General features: G+C 42.7%; 1 protein-coding gene and 1 long non-coding RNA gene across 5 annotated transcripts in view; one reads left to right on the top strand and one right to left on the bottom strand.

The window, feature by feature from the left end:
• The window catches only part of LOC147010227 (uncharacterized), a 50,722-nt gene that overhangs the window by 14,328 nt on the left and 10,912 nt on the right, over positions 1 to 25,482 (bottom strand). The window contains exon 1 of one of the 2 annotated variants that reach the window (XM_085860769.1): positions 10,221 to 10,361. The exons of the other annotated variant lie outside the window; for it this stretch is intronic. Coding sequence (XP_085716895.1) covers positions 10,221 to 10,224 — 4 coding nt within the window. The 5' untranslated portion in view covers positions 10,225 to 10,361. Of the gene's footprint in view, positions 1 to 10,220; positions 10,362 to 25,482 lie in introns of those variants that run through there. 2 annotated transcript variants of the gene reach the window in all.
• On the top strand, positions 10,513 to 20,717 carry LOC147010228 (uncharacterized). 3 transcript variants are annotated; one of them, XR_015052626.1, is made up of 4 exons: positions 10,513 to 10,653; positions 11,086 to 11,224; positions 11,418 to 11,516; positions 19,753 to 20,717. It is a non-coding gene; the product is annotated as an uncharacterized LOC147010228 (long non-coding RNA). The 3 variants fall into 3 exon arrangements; XR_015052627.1 differs by lacking the exon at positions 19,753 to 20,717 and adding an exon at positions 11,931 to 15,108; XR_015052625.1 differs by lacking the exon at positions 19,753 to 20,717 and having other exon boundaries at positions 11,418 to 15,108.

Consider the following 25,482-nt stretch of genomic DNA (forward strand, 5'->3'; position numbering starts at 1 on the left):
GAGTTTGGGTGTGGTGTTAGGGGGACAGGGAGAAGACAGAGTTGTGATGGGGGGTGGGGGGTTGAGGACTTAGGAGTGTGTGTGTGTGTGTGTGTGTGTGTGTGTGTGTGTGTGTGTGTGTGTGTGTGTGTGTGTGTGTGTGTGTGTGTGTGTGTGTGTGTGTGTGTGTGTGTGTGTGTGTGTGTGTGTGTGTGAAGAGGGGGGGGGGTTGGCAACCGAAAGTCACATTTTACATAATGCAGAATTTCCATGGGTCCCAGATAGTCCCGTTGCGTCTTTTGGGTCCTTGGGATATTTTGGGTCCTCTGGGTCCTTTGGGTATGTTAGGTATTTGGGATTATTTAGGTATTTTAGGTCTTTGGGGTGTCTGTGGTCTTTTGGGTCTTTGGGGTGTGGTCTTTCAGGGTCTTTTAGGTATTTTGGATCTGTGGAGTGTTTTGGGTCCTCTGGGTACTTCAATTTAAGTACTTCAGGTTATAATTGTGGGTGACGCCAGATCAGCTGTCCAGCCAATGGGTGAAGAGCGGATATACAAACATACATACATAATCACATGCACTTGCTCATATATATATATATATATATATATATATATATATATATATATATATATATATATATATATATATATATATATATATATATATATATATATATATATAGTAAACCTGCCATCACTGGTCTGTTCTGTGGCAGGCACGTGATAGTACTGGACCAATCATGTTTGGTGATGTACCCCAGGCTGTATAGCTAATACTTTGCGGCCTCGGCTTCACTTTTTAACCCCCCTAAATTTTGCTAGTTCACTTGTGATAGTGAGCTAGAAAGTATAGTGATCCAGTGTCATGTACTGTATACTAAATACAATGTAGCTGAGTTTTGTGGACCGTTGACGCTTTGGCTCGGAGATAGCAAACACTTAGTTCCATTATAGTATCGATGTTGTCGTTATTTTAAGTAGTATTTATTATAAGTAGTATTTTGTATTTATTATTAGTGGTATGTTGTCATATTTATTATAAGTAGTATTTTGTATTTATTCTTAGTGATATACTGTAGTAATTTTAAGTAATATTTATTAAAAGTCGTATTTTGTATTTATTATTAGTGGTATGTTGTAGTTACTATTAGTATTTATTATAAATAGTATTTTGTATTTATTATTGGTGGTATGTTGTAGTTATTTTAACTAGTATTTGTTATATATAGTATTTTGTATATATTATTGGTGGTATGTTGTAGTTATTTTAAGAAGTATTTGTAATAAATAGTGTTTAGTATTTATTATTAGTGGTATCTTGTTGTTATTTTAAGTAGTATTTTGTATTTATTATTAGTGGTATGTTGTAGTTATTTTAAGTAGTATTTTGTATTTATTTTAGTGGTATGTTGTAGTTATTTTAACTAGTATTTTGTATTTATTATTAATTGAATGTTGTCGTTATTTTAAGTTGTATTTTGTATTTATTATTAATGGAATGTTGTCGTTATTTTAAGTAGTATTTTGTATTTATTATTAGTGGTATGTTGTAGTTATTTTAAGTGGTATTTTGTATTTATTATTAATGGAATGTTGTCGTTATTTTAAGTAATATATTGTGTTATTTATGTAATATTGAGTATATAAATCGTGTGTGCATTCTTCTAACTCGATGCCAGGACAGGGACAGTAAATAAAAAATATATTACACAATGTGCATTACATTCCTGAATTTTTTTTTCCCCAAACTTTTATGCAATACACATAAATACTGAAAATGATGGAATAAGCAAATTAAATCCCATCACAAAATAATGATGTGAGTTTTAAATAAGAACAAATAATACAAGGAAACGCAAGGAACTTTATGCAATTTGGCAAAGTACGTGCTGGCCATTTGCCCCATCATACCTGTGCTCCATCAACACTACGTGGATCCAATCATCAGTTTGTCGAGTTATTTCATTCGGTGGAGGGGGGAGCATGGGTGAAGAACAGTGGGGCAACCCTAACCCTAACCCTAACAGAGCGACATTACCAGGGTTCTTACTATATATATATATATATATATATATATATATATATATATATATATATATATATATATATATATATATATATATATATATACACACGAGGTGTGTTAAAAAAGTATCCAACCTTAATTTTTCGTGCGTAAACAAATGAAGCGAGGGAGGCGTGGTTTGGTGCACGTATATAGGCGATCCTAATCCGTATGCGTGAATATTTTCCCGCCTGCAGAAGTTGTCAGTTGCCGACAGACCGTCGATGAGTGAGGAAGTGTAAGTGAGCGCCGTCGGATTTTCGTTTTTGACAAAATGATGGAATAACGAACAATGCTACTGCATCAACTTTTGTGTAAAGCTTGGCGATTCCCAAGTGGAAACGATCCGCAAGATTCAACAGGCCTTCGGGAACGAAGCAATGGGCACCACACATAAAAGAGTGGTACAACCGCTTCAAAGATGGTCGCACATCAGTGGAAAGCGAAGCACGTTCTGGTAGGCCCTCAACATCCCGAAATGAGATCGTCATTGACCAAGTGAGGACCCTGCTGATGCAGGATCGTCGAATCACGATCAGAGAACTTGCAGACGAGGCGGGCGTCAGCATTGGATCTGTCCATTCCATTGTGACTGAGGATTTGGGCTTAAGGAGAATCTCAGCGAAGTTCGTGCCAAAGCTGCTAATGATCGAGCAGAAGCAACTCCGTTTGGAAATCGCACAGTACATGCTGGAGACTGTGAGCAGCGATCCTAACTTCTTCAACACAGTGATCACTGGCGATGAGACCACAGTGATCCGTCATTTGTCAAAAACGAAAATCCGACGGTGCTCACTTACACTTCTTCACTCACAGGCGGTCTGTTGGTGACTGACAGCATCTGCAGGCGGGAAAATATTAGCGCATACGGATTAGGATCGCCAACATATGTGCACCAAACCAAGCCTCCCTAGCTTCATTTGTTTACACACGAAAAATTAAGGTTGGATACTTTTTGAACACACCTCGTATATATATATATATATATATATATACACACACACACACACACACACACACACACACACACACACACACACACACACACACACACACACACACACACACACACACACACACACACACACACACACACACACACACACACACACACACACACACACTGGGGAGAACAAGTATTTGATACACTGCCGATTTTGCAGGTTTTCCCACTTACAAAGCACGTAGAGGTCTGTAATTTTTATCATAGGTTCACTTCAACTGCGAAAGACGGAATCTAAAACAAAAATCCTGAAAATAACATTGTATGATTTTTAAATAATTAATTTGCATTTTATTGCATGAAATAAGTATTTGATCACCTACCAACCAGTAAGAATTCCGGCTCTCACAGACCTGTTGGTTTTGTCTTTAAGAAGCGCTTCCATTCTCCACTCATTACCTGTATTAACTGCACCTGTTTGAACTCATTATCTGCATAAAAGACAGCTGTCCACACTCAATCAATCAGACTCCAACCTCTCCACAATGGGCAAGACCAGAGAGCTGTCTAAGGACATCAGGGACAAAATTGTGGACTTGCACAAGGCTGAAATGGGCAACAGGACAATAGGCAAGCAGCTTGGTGAGAAGGCAACAACTGTTGGCGCAATTATTAGAAAATGGAAGAAGTTCAAGATAACAGTCAATCTCCCTTGGTCTGGGGCTCCATGCAAGATCTCACCTCGTGGAGCCTCAATGATCATGAGTAAGGTGAAGGATCAGCCCAGAACTACACGGCAGGACCTGGTCAATGACCTGAAGAGAGCTGGGCCAACAGTATCAAAGAAAACCATAAGTAACACACTACGCCGTCATGGATTAAAATCCTGCAGCACATGCAAGGTCCCTCTGCTCAAGCCAGTGCATGTCCAGGCCAGTCTGAAGTTTGCCAATGACCATCTGGATGATCCAGAGGAGGAATGGGAGAAGGACATGTGCTCTGATGAGACCAAAATAGAGCTTTTTGGTTAAAACTCCACTCGCCGTGTTTGGAGGAAGAAGAAGGATGAGTACAACCCCAAGAACACCATCTCAACCGTGAAGCATGGAGGTGGAAACATCATTCTTTGGGGATGCTTTTCTGCAAAGGGGATAGGACGACTGCACAGTATTGAGGGGAGGATGGATGGGGCCATGTATCGCGAGATCTTGGCCAACAACCTCTTTCGCTCAACAAGAGCATTGGATATGGGGAGTGGCTGGGTCTTCCAGCATGACAACGACCTGAAACACACAGCCAGGCCAACTAAGGAGTGGCTCCCTAAGAAGCATCTCAAGGTCCTGGAGTGGCCTAGCCAGTCTCCAGACCTGACACCAATAGAAAATCTTTGGAGGGAGCTGAAAGTCTGTGTTGCCCAGCGACAGCCCCGAAACCTGAAGGATCTGGAGAAGATCTGTATGGAGGAGTGGGCCAAAATCCCTGCTGCAGTCTGTGCAAACCTGGTTAAGAACTACAGGAAACGTCTGATCTTTGTAATTGCAAACAAAGGTTTCTGTACCAAATATTAAGTTCTGTTTTTCTGATTTATCAAATACTTTTTTCATGCAATAAAATGCAAATTAATTATTTTAAAATCATACAATGTGATTTTCAGGATTTTTGTTTTAGATTCCGTCTTTCACAGTTGAAGTGTACCTATGATAAAAATTACAGACCTCTCAGTGCTTTGTAAGTGGGAAACCTGCAAAATCGGCAGTGTATCAAATACTTGTTCTCCCCACTGTATGTATGTATGTATGTATGTATATATATATATATGTATATATATATATATATATATATATATATATATATATATATATATATATATATATATATATATATATATATATATATATATGTATATATATATATATATATATATATATATATATATATATTGTGGGCCGGGGGGTCGGTGGCGAGAACGACCACGATGGTGGGGAAGGCTTGCGTCGTCTCCCACCAATCATTGCAGAATTGTAGGCCGTTGCTCGGATAACTCCGTGAGCCGGCGGGTCATTTAACCGACCGTGGTCGCCAATATTTCAACCGCGTAGCGTAGGGTCTATTTGTCTACAACCAATTTACCTAATTTACTACGCGATTTCGACTACCAGGGAAACCACGCCCTCGGCACGTCTTGCTCGAACCACGTCACTCTACCGACTGCAGTAGAGTTCCAACTACCGACTACCAACTCCGGTTTGGGTGCAGCCGAGTGGAAACTGCCAAAGCCATGCCGGCTGGAATGAACTGATTATCGTTGGGAATAAAGTCCCGGCTAAACTTGGATTCGAACCATGCTGGACCAATTCAAGAAGGGACAGAAACGGACTGGGAATATTTCTACAAATGTTTATTTACAATAAAAAGACAAAGGCAAGACTAAGGCCTAAGTCACATTTGGCACGGCAGCCGTAGTAGGGTCTATCAAATATACGGCCACTAGCAATTATAGGGCGGCCGCAGTATTTCCACGGTCACACAATGTAGCAGTCACATATGTTTTGTTTTTTTTTTTGATTAGTCGCACGGCGTATTTAGAAATTGTGGAGACCGAAAACGTGGGGGTGCCGTACGATCTTTGATTTGATGTCGCATGGTGACCTTAGGGTGTTCCTGCGGCGGCCATATAATTTTCAAGGCAGACGCAAGGTGCCCGCAAGACGACCGCAAGGCGACCCCAGGGGGGCCCGAAGGCGAACGTGTGGTCAGACGGACGGTGACGAGTGGGTTTTTTTATTTTTATTTTTAACCAGTTCTTTTGTTTCGGCTTGTCGAATTGCTACGGCGAATGTAGAAATGAAAAAAGTTATAACTCCGCGCTATAATTCCACGGCGACCCCTACGGCCTGTAAAATATAGCCATATGACGTAGGGCCACCCTGAGGAAACCTCAGAAACTCGTAGAGCAAATGTGACCTAGGCCTTAACGCGAATATGCAAGAAGGAATATTTACAATGAGCAAAAACACTTATTCAGATCTCCTTACAAGACGGGCCCACACGCAGACACACACACAAAATGAAAAGAAACCCAGAGTCTTTATGGGACCCTCGCAGCTGTGGAGAGAGACAAGCTGTGGGTTAGAGTTCGGTGGTGCACCTGACCGTCGGAGGAAGGGCATGCTCCGTGATGCGGCACCTGACAAAGGTCGTTGGTCCGGTCCCCAGTCGCATGTAGGGACTCGTGGTTCATGGCGGAGCTCGCGTGGTGAACAATCAGAGTCCATGGAGGGAGGTCAGGATCGCTCTGTCCTTCCTTAAAACTCCTCGTAGCAGCCACCGTGAAACTCCAGAACCCCGTTACAGCCACCGTGAAACAAAACTGACTGCTTATAGCCACCATGAAAGAAAACTCGACCCATTACAGCCACCGTGAAAGCAAACTCGAACGGACCACTTTTTACAGAGTCTCGGAGATTTATTGGCCTCTCTCCACGAGGAGGGACCCTTGGCCAAAACGCACCTCGCTGTCCACCTCCGATTGGACAGGGTTCTCCGGCCCACCTTTCCGGGGTGAGGCCTCGGCCCCTGCCAGGAGACCCCAGTTACTCCTCCACATGGCTTCGTTCTCGATGAGTTACAGTGTCAGCGCCACGAAGGTCATCGTACAAGAGTTACAACGTTCGTGGGAGCTGAGAACTGGAACCGCGAGACCCCCTCTCGGCAAGTCAAGGTACGAGCAGCCAGTGGGTGGTGAATGGTGATGGAGCGTAATGGGCCGAAGGAGTCATGCAGATGGGATGGTTTATTAGATGTAATAACCTAACTAAAATAAATCGCAACGCACGCCTTTGATTCTCCCACTAGACAAAAGGAAGGGGATCTGACTACACACATACTTAACGACATAACTGACTTTTGGGACATCTGTATGTTGAATGCTTATGGTTGAAAGGCTTATGCTTGAATATATATATGTATGTATGTATGTATACATATATATATATATATATATACATATATATATATATATATACATATATATATACATATATATACATATATATATATATATATATATATATATAGATATATATAGATATATACAAACATACACAGATATAAACATAATATAAATAAATACATGCATCCATATGCTATGATATCTGATGCTGCAGAGCATTGGTGCTGCCAAAGCAGTTTCTTAGTAAGCGTTTTGCTGGACGGTTCGTCATCTCTCTCCCAGCAGGAGAGACCAGATCACCCAGATTCCCCCAGGAGACCACCAGATTCGAACCCAGGGTAGACGGCTTAGAGGCGAGTGTGTATTCTTCAATGCCATCCTATCAGCTACATATGTATGTATGACTGTATGTATATACAGGATAGCCTAGAGGTATTCACAATCATGCCTCTGAGCTGTCTCGACTGGGTTTAAATCTCGACCCAAAACTGTCATCCCAGTATTTTACAGGCAAGGCGATTCGTCAGTTTGTGTCGAGCTTTGAATGGAGGTTAAACTGGGTGTCCCATCTGCCAGCATTAGTAGTGGCCGTTAAAGGACACACGGTGTCCTTCGCGATGAATAGGCGAGTTATCACTGGAACCCTGATAAACGTCACAATTCCAGTCCTAACTACCTTTGTGAAGGGAATGGCAAACCCCACAGTGTAATTGCTGTGAGGCTGCTTTGGTATCACTGAGACTGCCTTCCAGCATTGTACTAGAGTTATATATACATATATATATAATATAGTTTGTATTTTGGGAGAGAAATGGGGGGCGGGAGAGGGGGGGTTGACTGATGTTGTCGGGTGGGGAATGACCAAACACCAACAGCATATTTACTTTTTAAAGAGACTCTCTCTCTCACAGACATTTCTATCCTGAAATGTGTACAATCACCCATCCATCCACCACGAACTACCCACAATCCTGCCAATGTCCATGTACTCATCTGTCCCCAATGCTTCGAGGTACATGTCAAAGTCAAATTTAAACCTGCCTACTCTTCATTCTGCCACGACCTTTCCAGTGAGATCAATCTGTCCATTAACTACTACTAAGGGAAAGAACCCTACCTTATTACCATCCTAACTCTCCTCTCCTTTCCTCTTTGGCCAAGGCTCCTGGTCCAAACACTGTCCATTCTGCTGAAAAACCCTTCTGCACCTATGTTATCCACACCCTTCATTATGTTAAACATCTCCATCAGATTTCCCTCGGAAGCACCTTGTTACTACTGTAAAGCTGCACCTCAGAGCTTAGTCCAGCAGTCAAGCTAGGCCTGGGATCAATCTATTAATCTAGTTAGTCTACACTACGCTGATCTATCTATCTCTCTCTCTCTCTGGAATGTTCTTCCTCAGATGTGGTGATCAAAACTGAACACAATATCGTAGGTATGATTCACACAATACAATTGATATGGTATTAATATATAAATAAATAAAGTAATTCAACTGTAATTTAAATTAGTTATCTAGTTCTGTGACGTGGTGTCCTACTCCTGTCGACATTCATGATCAGATTTCTCCAAACATCCCGATTGTGCACTGCTTCCCAAAGCTCTGACAGAGATGGCTTCGTTTAACCCATCCATCCAGCACATACAAGGTGTACCTCTTCTGATTTAAATAACGAAGCAAATTATTGAAGATTTATACCTGAATGAAAAGTGTAAATAGAATAATCATTATAAATACTAAGCAATGTTGTTATATCTCTTTTTCAACATTAGCCTTTTATCTTGTACCTTACCTACAAAAAACACCATGCTTCCAGACATGTACAACAACATAGCTATAGCGTCTCCAACACAAGTTAATACCAGGCCAAGTAAACAGATGTGTAAATAAAAAAGAATTCAATGCAAGGAAATACAATCGAGAATACGATGCTGAAAATGGCAATTCTGTCCACATCGTCAGGTCTCCAATCAATCAGCATACATTGTGATTACTACCCGAGTATACACTCTGATGACTTACCCAAGTTATATATACTGGGATTGCTACCCGAATATACGCTGGGATTACTACCAGAGTTCTATCTACAGTGGGATTACTCCCCAAGTTATATTAACAGTGGGATTATTACCCAAGTTATATAAACAGTGGGAATACTACCCAAGTTATATAAACAGTGGGATTACTACCCGAGTTGTATATGCACTGGGATTACTACCCGAGTTACATATACACTGGGATTACTACCCAAGTTATATAAACAGTGGGATTACTACCCAAGTTATATAAACAGTGGGATTACTACCCAAGTTATATAAACAGTGGGATTACTACCCAAGTTATATACACTGGGCTTACTACCCAAGTTATATAAACAGTGGGATTACTACCCAAGTTATATAAACAGTGGGATTACTACCCAAGTTATATAAACAGTGGGATTACTACCCAAGTTATATAAACAGTGGGATTACTACCCAAGTTATATAAACAGTGGGATTACTACCCAAGTTATATAAACAGTGGGATTACTACCCAAGTTATATAAACAGTGGGATTACTACCCAAGTTATATACACTGGGATTACGACCCAAGTTATATAAACAGTGGGATTACTACCTGAATACATTTTGTTTAACACGATCTTATCACCCAAGAGAGTGACATGAAAGGATGCTTTGATTCTTGATTTATAAATTTATTTGTTTATTTATTTAACTATCTATATTTATCTGGTCAGCTGCCTTTATTTCCACAAACAAAGTACTTTCTGAAGTTAATAAAACCCTGTGTTTAGAAGAGAGGAATAAAGGGAGGGAATGAGGGTGGGTGATTATGGGGGTACCCTTTTGGGATGCGTGGAGGAGCAGATAAAGGGTCAATGTGGTCCTATAACTGGGAGATGATTGACACATAGTGGTTGATCTGCTGTGCTGTGAACTTCATGCTGGTGCTCGGATTATTATGATTATTATTATTATTATTATTATTGTTACCGGTGATGGAGTGAATGGCCATGCAAGATTCATCACTGCATTTTATGTGTGCTAAGGAGTTGGACAACTTTAACTCGTCATCAAGCAACAGTGACCTATCAAACACAGAGAAGCTCCATATGAATGATCCAAAGTATGAAGGTTTATCAAGTGGGTAATTATGGTCATGGACCACAATCGCCAACGAATCGCACTAAATATTTATATAAACTCTAATGGAAGAAGAATAACATCGTTGATAGAAATCAAGGCAGAAGCAAGACCGAGGTCAGTACTTACCCATAATCTGCGAAACAGCTGACGTCTATCTTCTGGGAAAGAGACGACGATAACGAGAGGTGTCAAAGATAGAAAAATAAAGATTATGAGAAAGACAGACAGACGGGAACAATGGTTCGTGGTGTCTATATGAGTTGTAATGGGGAGGAGAGTTTGTGGTTTGGGATGGCGTAGGAGAGCGAGAGACATGTCGTGGTTTGAAGAGAGGCGGCAACCAGGGGGCTTCACAGAGTGGGTGGTGAAGAGTCATGGAGTAGATAACGGCTCTGAAGTTAGACTATTGAGGAGACGAAGGGAAGATGAACAGTGTGAAGACTAAGTGCTGAGGATACATGGTGAAGATAAATAGTTCAGAAGATGAGTAGCAAATGAGCAAGTAAAGAGTTTGATGGTGAGAAGTGAAGATACACGAGGCTGATAAATCGTGTAGAAGGTAAGTGGTGAAGGTAAATGAAGCAGCTAGAGAGTGAAGGGTGAGGAGACAAGAAGCAGGCCCACTGTAGAGTGAGTGGTGAGGAATCATATGGTAGATAAGGCATAAAGAGTAAGTGGTCAGAGATGAAGCAGATGGAGATTGTAGAGGAGTGGTGACTTGACATGAGTTATAAAAGTGTGTAGAGTGAGTGGTGAGGAGACAAGTGACAGATTTAGTTGCAGGTGAAGAGTGAAGAGAAGGCAGGAGTTTAAGTCCAAGATGTCGAGGTACACAGTCTAAGAGAAGCCATAGAAGAGACATCCAGAGAGACAAGGATGGCATCAGACACATTGAAATGGACATTTAAAATCAGATAAGTATTGCAATGATTTTGGAGCACACAGTCATTAAGCTGGTTGTCATGTGTGATTGCATTTTGTGTGTGTAAAGATCTCCTGGTATTGCTTGGAAAGAGCCTTCTCCAAAGGAGCAAATCATAACTTCCCTGCCTCATTCGAAGCCTTCCGAGTTTACAACCGTCAGAGCAGTCCCATGAGATCAAATCAGACTTCAGGTGCGCTGAATAAAGGTGGGAATAAATTAATTGATTAATTAATTAAGGTGCCTGATACATTTACAGCATTCAGTTGTGGTTGCCGCTAATCTCCGAAGTGAAGCGTCTTGGCAGAAGCTCAGCAGTTGTAAGAGCTAGGAGCTCAAAAGAAAGACCACGGTTTGAATGCAGGTGTTAATTAATTACCTCAACGTTCTGATACCTACAGGGTGGATCAGAATTGTTTCCATGCTACACCTCTATTAATGGACCTCCAGTGCCATGTGATACCCGAGTGACTCTGATGGCTCGATGATTGATACGTACGGTGAGTTACCTGTCCGTTTGTGTTAAGTGATCATTGGTGGATGGTTGTTGGTTGTTTTGGTTGATTGGGTTGTTCGGATGACACGCTGTCTGTCTGTGTGCTTGATACTGTGTGACATCACAATACAATGAAAACACAATCATTCATAATCTACACACCTGGGTGACCTCTGCACCTTTTCATGTTCCCTTCATGATACTCATCTATCCCTCCCCGGCCCTTCTTGCCGTCACCTTCCTTTCTCCGTCCCACTCCCATGACTCTATTCACACGTCCCTCTCCATTCCCCTCCCCTCCCCCCTCACTTTTGCTCATGCTCAGCCTTTCACTACCCGTCCTGCTTTACCACTCTGTCTCTGCTCTCCAGCCGATGTCTCTGCTTTGAGCTGATAAAAACCTGTGGTTTCTTCTCAGGAAACCAACAGACAAGTCAAAGTCTGAGTTTTTCTCAGCAGTCCCACTGGATTCGAGTTTGATTTGGTCACAAGGCTTTACATTTAAATAGAGATGTGGATCTACGCATTAGTGTGGAAGTGAGTGAGTCTAAACAAGTCCACAAGTAGGTACTCTGGTCCATAGAATGAATACTCCAGGTTTTTTCTGCATGTGTCAGTCCATATCAAGTCCAATTGTCATTGTGCAAGGCTTTCATGGAAATTTAAACGTGGATTAATGTGTGTGGGCCAATGGGTGTGAATCCGAGCCGAGGGCTAATAGACCCAGGGTACCAAGCTGAGGTTGTTGTTGAGCAAATGGTAGAACAGCTCAAGAGTAGCTTCACTACACAAACTGTGACGTTTCAAACATACATAAGCATAAGCAGGTGAACATGGAGTCAATACACCTTTGCGCTCAGATAATCCGGATGTATTCTCCTTTTGTGAAGTTACATAACAGCTCGGAATCCTCTGGATACATGGATTACTCCAACCTTACTCTCAGCCCTTCTCATGTTATGAACCTGATGGCAACCATCCGGAGTTGTCCACCTCAGCAGTGTGATCATGTGAACCATCATTACAAGCTTGTGGTATCATTTCAAGTTTGCGAAATAAAAACAGTCAACATTTCAGGAAATTTAAAGGGAAACTTGAAGGACTCTCAGGCTGATTAAAAAGGTCTCCCAGGAATAATGAATCACGCGTTCCTGTAAGGATCCACAAAGGATGCACAAAATGGTCAACGGATGTCCAAGTTTTCTTGGTGGGGGGGAGTTAGGGGGCACTTCCAGAGTAAGTATTGAGATGGAATCCTGAAAATGATGACGAGCCGTTGAACAGGGTAAAGATGTGTAACGTTGAACAACTTCAACAGGACAATATTACATGGCGATGCTCATCATGCATGCTTCGGGCAATTGTGGACAACCACAGATAACTCGAGGATGCCTGAGAATATTGCGTCACTTTTCAAAAGGAAAACCTTCTTTATCTCCAATGACATATACTGTCTATACGGGGCGATGATATCATGTTCTTACTCGTGTAATCAGCCATGATCACCAGATTCGGTGGTGTCATGGTCCGAGTCTGGGAGCTGGGCTGTTCGAACCTGGCTGAGTCAGACCATAGACTTTAAAAATGGTACGTGCTGCTTACTTGCTTGACGATCAGCATTTTAAAAAGGATAGAGCATGCACATACCACTATAGGTTGGCAATAATACTGCAGGCTTTAATGGGCGTAATGGCCTCCTCCTGCGTTGAAGTTCCTTGCAAGGGAACTCGTATTATACAATATGATGACAAAGGGTGAACATGGAACCATCCTGCTCCTTGAGAGATTGGTATGAATAACCTGCAGGATATTTTCCAGTGAGTCGTACAGTAACGAACTACATCTTGGACGTCGATTCATTTGTTTCGATATCACACATGATAGACAGATGAGAGACTGGTTTGGCTCCATCATCGTGACCAACTGTTCGAGTCCACCACTGTCGTGTAACGACCAACTGTTCGAGTCCACCACTGTCGTGCAACGACCGACTGTTCGAGTCCACCACTGTCGTGCAACGACCAACTGTTCGAGTCCACCACTGCCTTGCAACGACCAACTGTTCGAGTCCACCACTGTCGTGTAACGACCGACTGTTCAAGTCCACCACTGTCGTGTAACGACAAACTGTTCGAGTCCACCACTGTCATGCAACGACCAACTGTTCGAGTCCACCATTGTCCGGCAAACGGCCAACTCTTCGAGTCCACCATTGTCGTGCAACGACCAACTGTTCGAGTCCACCATCGTCATGCAACGACCAACTGTTCAAGTCCACCATTGGCGTGCAACGGCCAAGTGTTCGAGTCCTCCATTGTCGTGCAACGACCAAGTGTTCGAGTCCACCATTGTCGTGCAACGACCAAGTGTTCGAGTCCACCATTGTCGTGCAACGACCAAGTGTTCGAGTCCACCATTGTCGTGCAACGACCAAGTGTTCGAGTCCACGACTGTCGTGCAATGACCAACTGTTCGAGTCCACCATTGTCGTGCAACGACCAAGTGTTCGAGTCCACCACTGTCATGCAACGGCCAACTGTTCGAGTCCACCATTGTCCGGCAAACGGCCAACTCTTTGAGTCCACCATTGTCGTGCAACGACCAACTGTTCGAGTCCACCATCGTCATGCAACGACCAAGTGTTCGAGTCCACCATTGTCGTGCAACGACCAAGTTTTCGAGTCCACCATTGTCGTGCAACGACGAAGTGCTCGAGTCCACCATTGTCATGCAACGACCAACTGTTCGAGTCCACCATTATCGTGCAACGACCAAGTTTTCGAGTCCACCGTTGTTGTGCAACGACCAAGTGTTCGAGTCCACCATTGTCGTTCAACGACCAACTGTTCGAGTCCTTCATTGTCGTGCAACGACCAACTGTTTGAGTCCACCATTGTCATGCAACGACCAACTGTTTGAGTCCACCATTGTCGTGCAACGACCAACTGTTCGTGTCCTTCATTATCGTGCAACGACCAACTGTTCGAGTCCACCATTGTCGTGCAACGACCAAGTGTTCGAGTCCACCATTGTCGTGCAACGACCAACTGTTCGAGTCCACCATTGTCATGCAACGACCAAGTGTTCGAGTCTACCATTGTCGTGCAACGACCAAGTGTTGGAGTCCTCCATTGTCGTGCAATGACCAAGTGTTCGAGTCCACCATTGTCATGCAATGGAAGGATTATAATTCTTTGAATATGCAACAGGTGTACGAGTATGTTGCGATGCTCGTGACTGGGTGAGGATTTGAACTTTTCTTTCGCCGGACTGATTGTCAAGGCCTTTTGTTTGATGGTAGTAATACATGTCTCTCATAAATGGTGAAATAAACACAAAATTCCTCAAAAGATTGCAATAATAAAGACACAAGGCCTTGGTGAAACCAGGTGCGCCTTTACGACTCTTCAACTCGCTCACCTTTCAGAGTGCAACATCCTCACCCCTCCATGAACACGTGTTATGAGTGTCCATTCACTTGTGCACCGTCTTTGAAAAGAAAAGACGGAACGTCTCGAACTGTGTGAACGTTTGAACATTCATTTCAACCTTTAGCCATGAACTACATCACTCGTTGAGTTCAGGTGAATCGGGAAGCAGGTTTCAGACAGGTGTGTCAAGGGAAGTGAGAGATGGTATGGGAGGAAAGTGAGCTCCAGGGTGCGAGGGTCACCTGTCCCACCTTTTCATATTCATATTCATGTCCGTGTTACGTTGGATCTATATTCATGTCCATCTTCATGTCTGTGTTATGTTGGATACATTTTCATGTCCATTTTCATGTCCCTGTTACGTTGAATCCATTTCATGTACGAGTCCAAAAGTCATTGCATTGAATGAAAAAAAGAGTTTTGGAATTAAACTGAGGAATTACGTGTAAAGTCGACAAAAAATAATTCTCACCTGACTTTAAGCATGATAAATGCAAGTTTAGTAAAGTGTCTAAAAGTGTGTTCGTTTAATGTGTCCAATTAACCCAAAATGAAAGTGGAATAGATAAAATGAAAGTGTGGAAGGTTTGTGGACAAAGTTAATTTCCAGCATGACAAACTACTTTGAGCACTCGTTTTACCTGTACAAACTCCACGTTGTGGTGGATCGAGCTTTTGCGGAACATTGTACGACATCTGGGAATATTCCATTCCATCCCATTCCTAAACACAACATCTGGGAATATTCCATTCCATTCCTAAACACGACATCAGGGAATATTCCATTCCATCCCATTCCTAAACACGACATCTGGCAATATTGAATTCCATCACATTCCTAAACACGACATCTGAGAATATCCCATTCCTAAACACGACATCTAGGAATATTCCATCCCATTCCTAAACACCCCTTCTGGGAATATTCCATTCCATTCCAAAACATGACATCAGGGAATATTCCATTCCATCCCATTGCTAAACACGACATCTGGGAATATCCCATTCCATAACACGACATCTGAGAATATTCCACCCCATTCCTAAACACCACTTCTGGGAATATTCCATTCCATCCCATTCTTAAACAAGACATCTGAGGATATTCCATTCCATCCCATTCCTAAACACGACATCTGGGAATATCCCATTTCTTCGCACGACATCTGGGAATGGCCCTCATAGGGTGAATATAGTCTCGCCTTGTGCGTTCATTCTGAACAAAAATATCATCGTTAACTGAATATGCTACTATTACGGCCCATATTACACGTATCATCAATGCACGCTATTATCTATTATGTCACATAGTTTCTTGGCATGGCTTATGACATCCTAAATGTAATTCTTCACTCACATCTGGTCATATATCAGATATATGAAGTTTCACATTTTTTTGGATAAAGATTTCAATTCAACCAATTATGGTGGGAAAATAACTTCACCGAAGACGTCGTTGTTATCACCATATATGGGCTACTCCATGTGGTTGATGACATATGGAATGTTTCAATTTTTTACTTGTGAAAATCAAAGATTTTTCAAGTATATTGGTTGGTCTTGTGAGTTATTCTGTTTGTTTGTTTGTTTGTTTACATTTCAATCACTTACTGGTCACAATTTTAAACCAATCTACACGAAAAACTTCACCACCTGGTAGAGTTTGTCATAAGCAAGAAATCTATTGTGTTTGAGGTCAAAAGGTCAACATAGGTCAAAGGTCAACAACTTTGTCAGATTTCTGAAATCCTCAATTTTTATCTGATTGATTTGAAATTTGAATAGCGTTTGTATTTCAGGTCACTGAATTCAACCACGAATAATTTTTGAGGTCAACATTGGCCAAAAGGTCGACATAGGCCAGATTTCTAAAATTGTCAATTTTCATCTGATTGACTTGAAATTTGAAGAGGATTTGCTTATTTGGTCACTGAATTCAACCACAAATTATTCATTGAGGTCAACATCGGCCAAAAGGTCAACATAGGCCCAAGGTCAACAACTAAGGTGGTGTTTCTAAAATCCTCAATTTTCATCCGTTTGACTTGAAATTTGAAGAGGATTTATATTTCAGGTCACTGAATTCAACCACGAATAATTTTTGAGGTCAACATGGACTAAAAGGTCAACATAGTCCAAAAAGTCGATATAGACCGAATTTCTAAAATTGTCAATTTTCATTTGATTGATGAGATTTGAAAAGGATTTGTGTATTTGTTCATTGAATTCAACCCCCAATCATTTTTAAGATCAAATTTGTTTTATGGATTTTAGAAGTATCGTGCTAGGCACAATATCTTTCTTGTTTTTTCGTTGAGCGGTTTCGAAAAAGACGATATCCAATTTTTTTCTTTTCATCCAATATGGCTGGCATACCACGTGACATATGATGTCATAGTTATCAATAAAATATTCTCCATGAGTTTTTGTTTCAAGTTTTGCATCGATAGGACAGGCAGTTGCAGAGAAGAACATTTTCAAAGCGAAAAGATATAGACGTGTGTACACACACACACACACACACACACACACACACACACACACACACACACACACACACACACACACACACACACACACACACACACACACACACACACACACACACACACACACACACACACACACACACACACACAGTTTATTGGGTGAGATTAATGGCCATGAGTACCATGTTGGTGATGATAAGCAAGACAAACGTGATTTGATGGGGTGTCAGGAGAGGATATGGACGAGTCAAACGGAACCCCTGACGGTTTAATTTGGGATACATTTGTTTACTTTGTACTTCGATCTGTGCAATAAGCCATTCACTCAAGTCAGCGAATGTCCCATGCACAGCACATGTTATGAGTGTTGTTTGGAATATTGCGCGGAGAGGATACGACTTACTCTAATAGTCTAATTTAAAGAAGTGTATTGGTAAGGCAGCATTGTATGAGGTACTCGGTGATCATGAAGATTATGGAGAGGCCCCTGAAATCTAGAAAATCTGCACAGCGTGGCTGATGTCAACTAAATTAAGGCTCTTGACGATATAAACTATGAGTAAAAACGAAAAACTGCTGCAGGACAAGGATAGGAACAGAGTGGAAAGGACTATAAGGATTAAGATGTGCTCAACAGTGGCGATGGATGAATCAAGTAGAGATGCGTTTCGATTATTCCATTTCATCGAGCTGAACCAGGCCGAACCACGTGACAACGCCAGCCAGGACTCCATTTTATCGGGCTGAACTAGGCCAAACCATGTGACAAGGCCAGCCAGGACTCCATTTTATCAGGCTGAACTAGGCCAAACCATGTGACAAGGCCAGCCAGGACTCCATTTTATCGGGATGAACTAGGCCAAACCACGTGACAAGGCCAGCCAGGACTCCATTTTATCAGGCTGAACTAGGCCAAACCACGTGACAAGGCCAGCCAGGACTCCATTTTATCGGGCTGAACTAGGCCAAACCACGTGACAAGGCCAGCCAGGACTCCATTTTATCGGGCTGAACTAGGCCAAACCACGTGACAAGGCCAGCCAGGACTCCATTTTATCAGGCTGAACAAGGCCAAACCATGTGACAAGGACAGCTAGGACTCCATTTTATCAGGCTGAACTAGGCCAAAGCACGTGACAAGGCCAGCCAGGACTCCATTTTATCGGGCTGAACTAGGCCAAACCACGTGACAAGGCCAGCCAGGACTCCATTTTATCGGGATGAACTAGGCCAAACCACGTGACAAGGCCAGCCAGGACTCCATTTTATCAGGCTGAACTAGGCCAAACCATGTGACAAGGCCAGCCAGGACTCCATTTTATCGGGATGAACTAGGCCAAACCACGTGACAAGGCCAGCCAGGACTCCATTTTATCAGGCTGAACTAGGCCAAACCATGTGACAAGGCCAGCCAGGACTCCATTTTATCGGATTGAACTAGGCCAAACCAAGTGACAAGGCCAGCCAGGCCAGCTGGGTTAACGTTTAAAAAGTGTGACTAATGTCTAGCACTCGCCATCTTTCCTTTTTATAAAAAAAGCTCGGCATCATGTCATGACAAGTGCCTGAATGGCTCTCTTAGTCTTTCTCACGGCCACTCATTAGCCGAGGATTTGTGACCAGAACTTAAGGTTCCTGTTGGGTTGCGTGCCTCAGTCTCAAATATGGCAGCACTTTTGGCTGGTACCATGACAAGGGAAATCCTGAGAGGATGTTAACAGATGAATGAAACTCCTTGGGTGGCATATGGGACTATATTATGTCAATAAGGGATTTGTAACCACAGAAAAATACTGAAGAGAATATTTGGTTGCTTTCACGTTGTTTCATCTTGGGTCTAATGTAGCACATGTCTGACTATGGTGTAGACTGTAGATTACTTGGAGCTTGAGGTTGTAGGGTTAGACCACATAAAGTTTGTGTTGGGAAAGTCCTCAAGGCATCCACAATCATACTCTCATAAGAGGCAGTGTGATGGACACATATTGATTTGAGAGACTCATTTAATTCCAATAAGACATCTACAGAAGCTTCATGGATCTGTAGAAGAACTTCAAGTGAGTTAGATGATAAATATGTCGGCCTAATTATCCTGCACGTTTGAACAAAAGTGTCTGTTGCTGACGAGCAGTCGTCAAAGTATTAAAGAGGAACCCAAACGCTCAGACCACCTCGACGCTAATCTATCCCTTGATGCTCTACAAAATAAATATGATGCGTCTTTTTCCGATTTCAGAATTATAAAGAAGGTAAATTTGCAATTAAAAGTTGAAATCTTATTTTTCTTATTCCTCTTCTTCGTCTTCTTCTTCTTCCGCAGATTAACTGTGACGTCACACCTGAAAGAAGACCACCACTTCCACATTGTTTACCGGTTACATTGCGATTCGATTGAACTCAAACGGTGAATCGTTTTTGATTTTATACAAATATACCAAGTCTATGTGTCCTTGGTGCTTGTACAGTAAACCAAACTGAGGTGGTTTCATGCTACACCAATGGCCAAAAGATCTGAGGATTGCCAGGAATTGGACGAGGTTTTTCCTAAATACCCCAGTGTGGATCGGGCCTACCAAATGTTATCTAGCAAACAATAGAGATTGCTAGATCTTGTAGTTATCCACCATGATTGGGAGAGGATGTCATCCCCACGATAAAACGGAGGAAACATCCGTCACTCGAAACTGCAACACCATCTCTACCCAGCTACCAGCAAATGAACACAGGCGATTTGAGCGGTGAATCAAACACCTGTTGTCTTTGCCTCGCAGTTCCCATATGAGTACCTGAAAATAATTATCCATTATCAACAAAACTTCTACAAATCAAATGAACCACCATCTATTTATAGTGGAGAGAAGGTATACATGTATCATCATCTATTCCTCCAAGAGGATTTGACGGAGGAAGCTTAAACTTTCAGGGTTCTCCTCTCCATGCTCTCCTATCACCCCCACAATACCACCACCACCACCACACACCCTGCTCCCCTCTAGCACCCCCATCCTCCTCCACTAGGACGGGATATTGACACCTTACGGACACGATGGTGGGACACGGTATGACATCTGGGGAAAATCTGAAATGGGATGATCCATTAACATACAAGAAACTTGGTCAACTTGCGACGCTGGGACAAAGCATTCGTCGCCCATTTTGTCTGTGGTGTCCATGCTGTCGGGCAATGGTGGGCATTTCTGCTTGAGTAATATAGAAACCGATTTATGAATTAATACAAATCCCCTCCCTTAATAAACTGTCAATTAAATGGAAAATCAAACCCAACTGAGCGGAAGTGATCATGTGACAAGTGTTTTCAACTCCACAAACACTTCCACCTTCATCCTTTGAATTGCTCACATGATGCTTGAAACAATGTGTCTCCACAATCCCCTGAAAGCGTTTCCATCACTAATTTTGTCTCCAACCGTTTCTTCAAAATCCCACTGATCAGCTTCAACATTCTGAGAACCGTCAGAGTTATTATTGAAGGTGGAATCAGTATCTGAATCCGAGCTCGACACGCACTGTTTATCGACGTAAATCCGCCGTTTGGATCAAGATGGCTTCAATAATCAGGTGAGGCTTCACTGTGACGTCACTGGCTAAATCGAAAATCAACACTTTTGGGCTTCTTTCGACACTTTGTGATTGGCAAAAAAAATTTCAATATGTTTTTTTTCCTTTCAATGTAGATTAGACCATGATAATGATTCTGAGTGGTCTTCGGAAGAAAAAAAACATTGCGTTTGGGTTCCCTCTTTAGATTCCATTCCACAATGCAAATTATAAAGTTAAAGAATAAGATGAATTGATTCATTAATTAAAATCAATTATTAATGCGTTATTAAAGTAAATAAATAATAATCGTAAAATAATTAATTTCTTCATCAAATGGTTAATAACCAACACTATTTCTTCAGAATCTGTAACTTTTTTTTTTAATTAAGTAATTAATCAAAAAAAAATAATTAATTGATTAATCAACAAATCAAAAATAACCTTTATAGCCAAATCATTTGTTTACTGTCAGGTCCAAATATCAGCTTCCAAGCTCAAAAGGTACCTGAGATATTGCCTAGATGAGAAAGAAAATAAATAAGTAATTAATACATCGATAATAATTAAGTAATTAATTGATTAATCAAAAACTTTTAAAAAAGGCTTTTTTTTGCCAAAGTACATCTTCACTTTTGTCCACAAATTTGAGCTTCCCAGCTCAAAGTGTGGCTGAGCTATCACCCGGACAAACAGACACAGAGTGAAAAGTGAGGACACCATTCATTTGGTACCCGGCGATGACGTCATGCATCGCCTGGATGTGGAGTTGGGAAGGAGCGATGGACAAGATTTAGTCCATCAAGTGAGAAAATGCAGTGATGTTGGGTTACCGAAGTGAATGACACTCAATCAAGAGTGCTCATCGAGTCGCTGTCTGTAAAGCACAGGGAACGAGTCACTGTCCATAAAGCACAGGGTTCAAGTCATTGTCTGCAAAGCACAGGGTTGGAGTCATTGTCTGTAAAGCACAGGGTTGGAGTCATTGTCTGTAAAGCACAGGGTTCGAGTCATTGTCTGTAAAGCACAGGGTTGGAGTCATTGTCTGTAAAGCACAGGGTTCGAGTCATTGTCTGTAAAGCACAGGGTTCGAGTCATTGTCTGCAAAGCACAGGGTTGGAGTCATTGTCTGTAAAGCACAGGGTTCGAGTCATTGTCTGTAAAGCACAGGGTTCGAGTCATTGTCTGTAAAGCACAGGGAACAAGTCACTGTCTGTAAAGCACAGGGTTCGAGTCATTGTCTGGAAAGCACAGGGTTGGAGTCATTGTCTGTAAAGCACAGGGTTCGAGTCATTGTCTGTAAAGCACAGGGAACGAGTCACTGTCCATAAAGCACAGGGTTCGAGTCATTGTCTGCAAAGCACAGGGTTGGAGTCATTGTCTGTAAAGCACAGGGTTCGAGTCATTGTCTGTAAAGCACAGGGTTCGAGTCATTGTCTGCAAAGCACAGGGTTGGAGTCATTGTCTGTAAAGCACAGGGTTCGAGTCATTGTCTCTAAAGCACAGGGAACAAGTCACTGTCTGTAAAGCACAGGGTTCGAGTCATTGTCTGGAAAGCACAGGGAACGAGTCACTGGCCATAAAGCACAGGGTTCGAGTCATTGTCTGCAAAGCACAGGGTTGGAGTCATTGTCTGTAAAGCACAGGGTTCGAGTCATTGTCTGTAAAGCACAGGGAACGAGTCACTGTCCATAAAGCACAGGGTTCGAGTCATTGTCTGCAAAGCACAGGGTTGGAGTCATTGTCTGTAAAGCACAGGGTTCGAGTCATTGTCTGTAAAGCACAGGGTTCGAGTCATTGTCTGTAAAGCACAGGATTCGAGTCATTGTCTCTAAAGCACAGGGAACAAGTCACTGTCTGTAAAGCACAGGGTTCGAGTCATTGTCTGGAAAGCACAGGGTTCGACTCGCTGTCTGTAAAGCACAGGGTTCGAGTCATTGTCTGCAAAACACAGGGTTGGAGTCATTGTCTGTAAAGCACAGGGTTCGAGTCATTGTCTGTAAAGCACAGGGTTCGAGTCGCTGTCTGTAAAGCACAGGGTTCGAGTCATTGTCTGCAAAGCACAGGGTTGGAGTCATTGTCTGTAAAGCACAGGGTTCGAGTCATTGTCTGCAAAGCACAGGGTTGGAGTCATTGTCTGTAAAGCACAGGGTTGGAGTCATTGTCTGTAAAGCACAGGGTTCGAGTCATTGTCTCCAAAGCACAGGGAACAAGTCACTGTCTGTAAAGCACAGGGTTCGAGTCATTGTCTCTAAAGCACAGGGAACAAGTCACTGTCTATAAAGCACAGGGAATGAGTCGCTGTTTGTAAAGCACAGGGAACGAGTCACTGTCCATAAAGCACAGGGTTCAAGTCATTGTCTGCAAAGCACAGGGTTGGAGTCATTGTCTGTAAAGCACAGGGTTGGAGTCATTGTCTGTAAAGCACAGGGTTCGAGTCATTGTCTGTAAAGCACAGGGTTGGAGTCATTGTCTGTAAAGCACAGGGTTCGAGTCATTGTCTGTAAAGCACAGGGTTCGAGTCATTGTCTGCAAAGCACAGGGTTGGAGTCATTGTCTGTAAAGCACAGGGTTCGAGTCATTGTCTGTAAAGCACAGGGTTCGAGTCATTGTCTGTAAAGCACAGGGAACAAGTCACTGTCTGTAAAGCACAGGGTTCGAGTCATTGTCTGGAAAGCACAGGGTTGGAGTCATTGTCTGTAAAGCACAGGGTTCGAGTCATTGTCTGTAAAGCACAGGGAACGAGTCACTGTCCATAAAGCACAGGGTTCGAGTCATTGTCTGCAAAGCACAGGGTTGGAGTCATTGTCTGTAAAGCACAGGGTTCGAGTCATTGTCTGTAAAGCACAGGGTTCGAGTCATTGTCTGCAAAGCACAGGGTTGGAGTCATTGTCTGTAAAGCACAGGGTTCGAGTCATTGTCTCTAAAGCACAGGGAACAAGTCACTGTCTGTAAAGCACAGGGTTCGAGTCATTGTCTGGAAAGCACAGGGAACGAGTCACTGGCCATAAAGCACAGGGTTCGAGTCATTGTCTGCAAAGCACAGGGTTGGAGTCATTGTCTGTAAAGCACAGGGTTCGAGTCATTGTCTGTAAAGCACAGGGAACGAGTCACTGTCCATAAAGCACAGGGTTCGAGTCATTGTCTGCAAAGCACAGGGTTGGAGTCATTGTCTGTAAAGCACAGGGTTCGAGTCATTGTCTGTAAAGCACAGGGTTCGAGTCATTGTCTGTAAAGCACAGGATTCGAGTCATTGTCTCTAAAGCACAGGGAACAAGTCACTGTCTGTAAAGCACAGGGTTCGAGTCATTGTCTGGAAAGCACAGGGTTCGAGTCGCTGTCTGTAAAGCACAGGGTTCGAGTCATTGTCTGCAAAACACAGGGTTGGAGTCATTGTCTGTAAAGCACAGGGTTCGAGTCATTGTCTGTAAAGCACAGGGTTCGAGTCGCTGTCTGTAAAGCACAGGGTTGGAGTCATTGTCTGTAAAGCACAGGGTTCGAGTCATTGTCTGTAAAGCACAGGGTTCGAGTCATTGTCTCTAAAGCACAGGGAACAAGTCACTGTCTGTAAAGCACAGGGTTCGAGTCATTGTCTGGAAAGCACAGGGAACGAGTCACTGGCCATAAAGCACAGGGTTCGAGTCATTGTCTGCAAAGCACAGGGTTGGAGTCATTGTCTGTAAAGCACAGGGTTCGAGTCATTGTCTGTAAAGCACAGGGAACGAGTCACTGTCCATAAAGCACAGGGTTCGAGTCATTGTCTGCAAAGCACAGGGTTGGAGTCATTGTCTGTAAAGCACAGGGTTCGAGTCATTGTCTGTAAAGCACAGGGTTCGAGTCATTGTCTGTAAAGCACAGGATTCGAGTCATTGTCTCTAAAGCACAGGGAACAAGTCACTGTCTGTAAAGCACAGGGTTCGAGTCATTGTCTGGAAAGCACAGGGTTCGAGTCGCTGTCTGTAAAGCACAGGGTTCGAGTCATTGTCTGCAAAACACAGGGTTGGAGTCATTGTCTGTAAAGCACAGGGTTCGAGTCATTGTCTGCAAAGCACAGGGTTGGAGTCATTGTCTGTAAAGCACAGGGTTCGAGTCATTGTCTGTAAAGCACAGGGTTCGAGTCATTGTCTGTAAAGCACAGGGAACAAGTCACTGTCTGTAAAGCACAGGGTTCGAGTCATTGTCTGGAAAGCACAGGGTTGGAGTCATTGTCTGTAAAGCACAGGGTTCGAGTCATTGTCTGTAAAGCACAGGGAACGAGTCACTGTCCATAAAGCACAGGGTTCGAGTCATTGTCTGCAAAGCACAGGGTTCGAGTCATTGTCTGCAAAGCACAGGGTTGGAGTCATTGTCTGTAAAGCACAGGGTTCGAGTCATTGTCTCTAAAGCACAGGGAACAAGTCACTGTCTGTAAAGCACAGGGTTCGAGTCATTGTCTGGAAAGCACAGGGAACGAGTCACTGGCCATAAAGCACAGGGTTCGAGTCATTGTCTG

The sequence above is a fragment of the Eptatretus burgeri genome, chromosome 17 (genome assembly GCF_056783735.1).
Source record: "Eptatretus burgeri isolate ZD-2024b chromosome 17, Ebu_testis_v1, whole genome shotgun sequence".
NCBI lineage: Eukaryota > Metazoa > Chordata > Myxini > Myxiniformes > Myxinidae > Eptatretus > Eptatretus burgeri.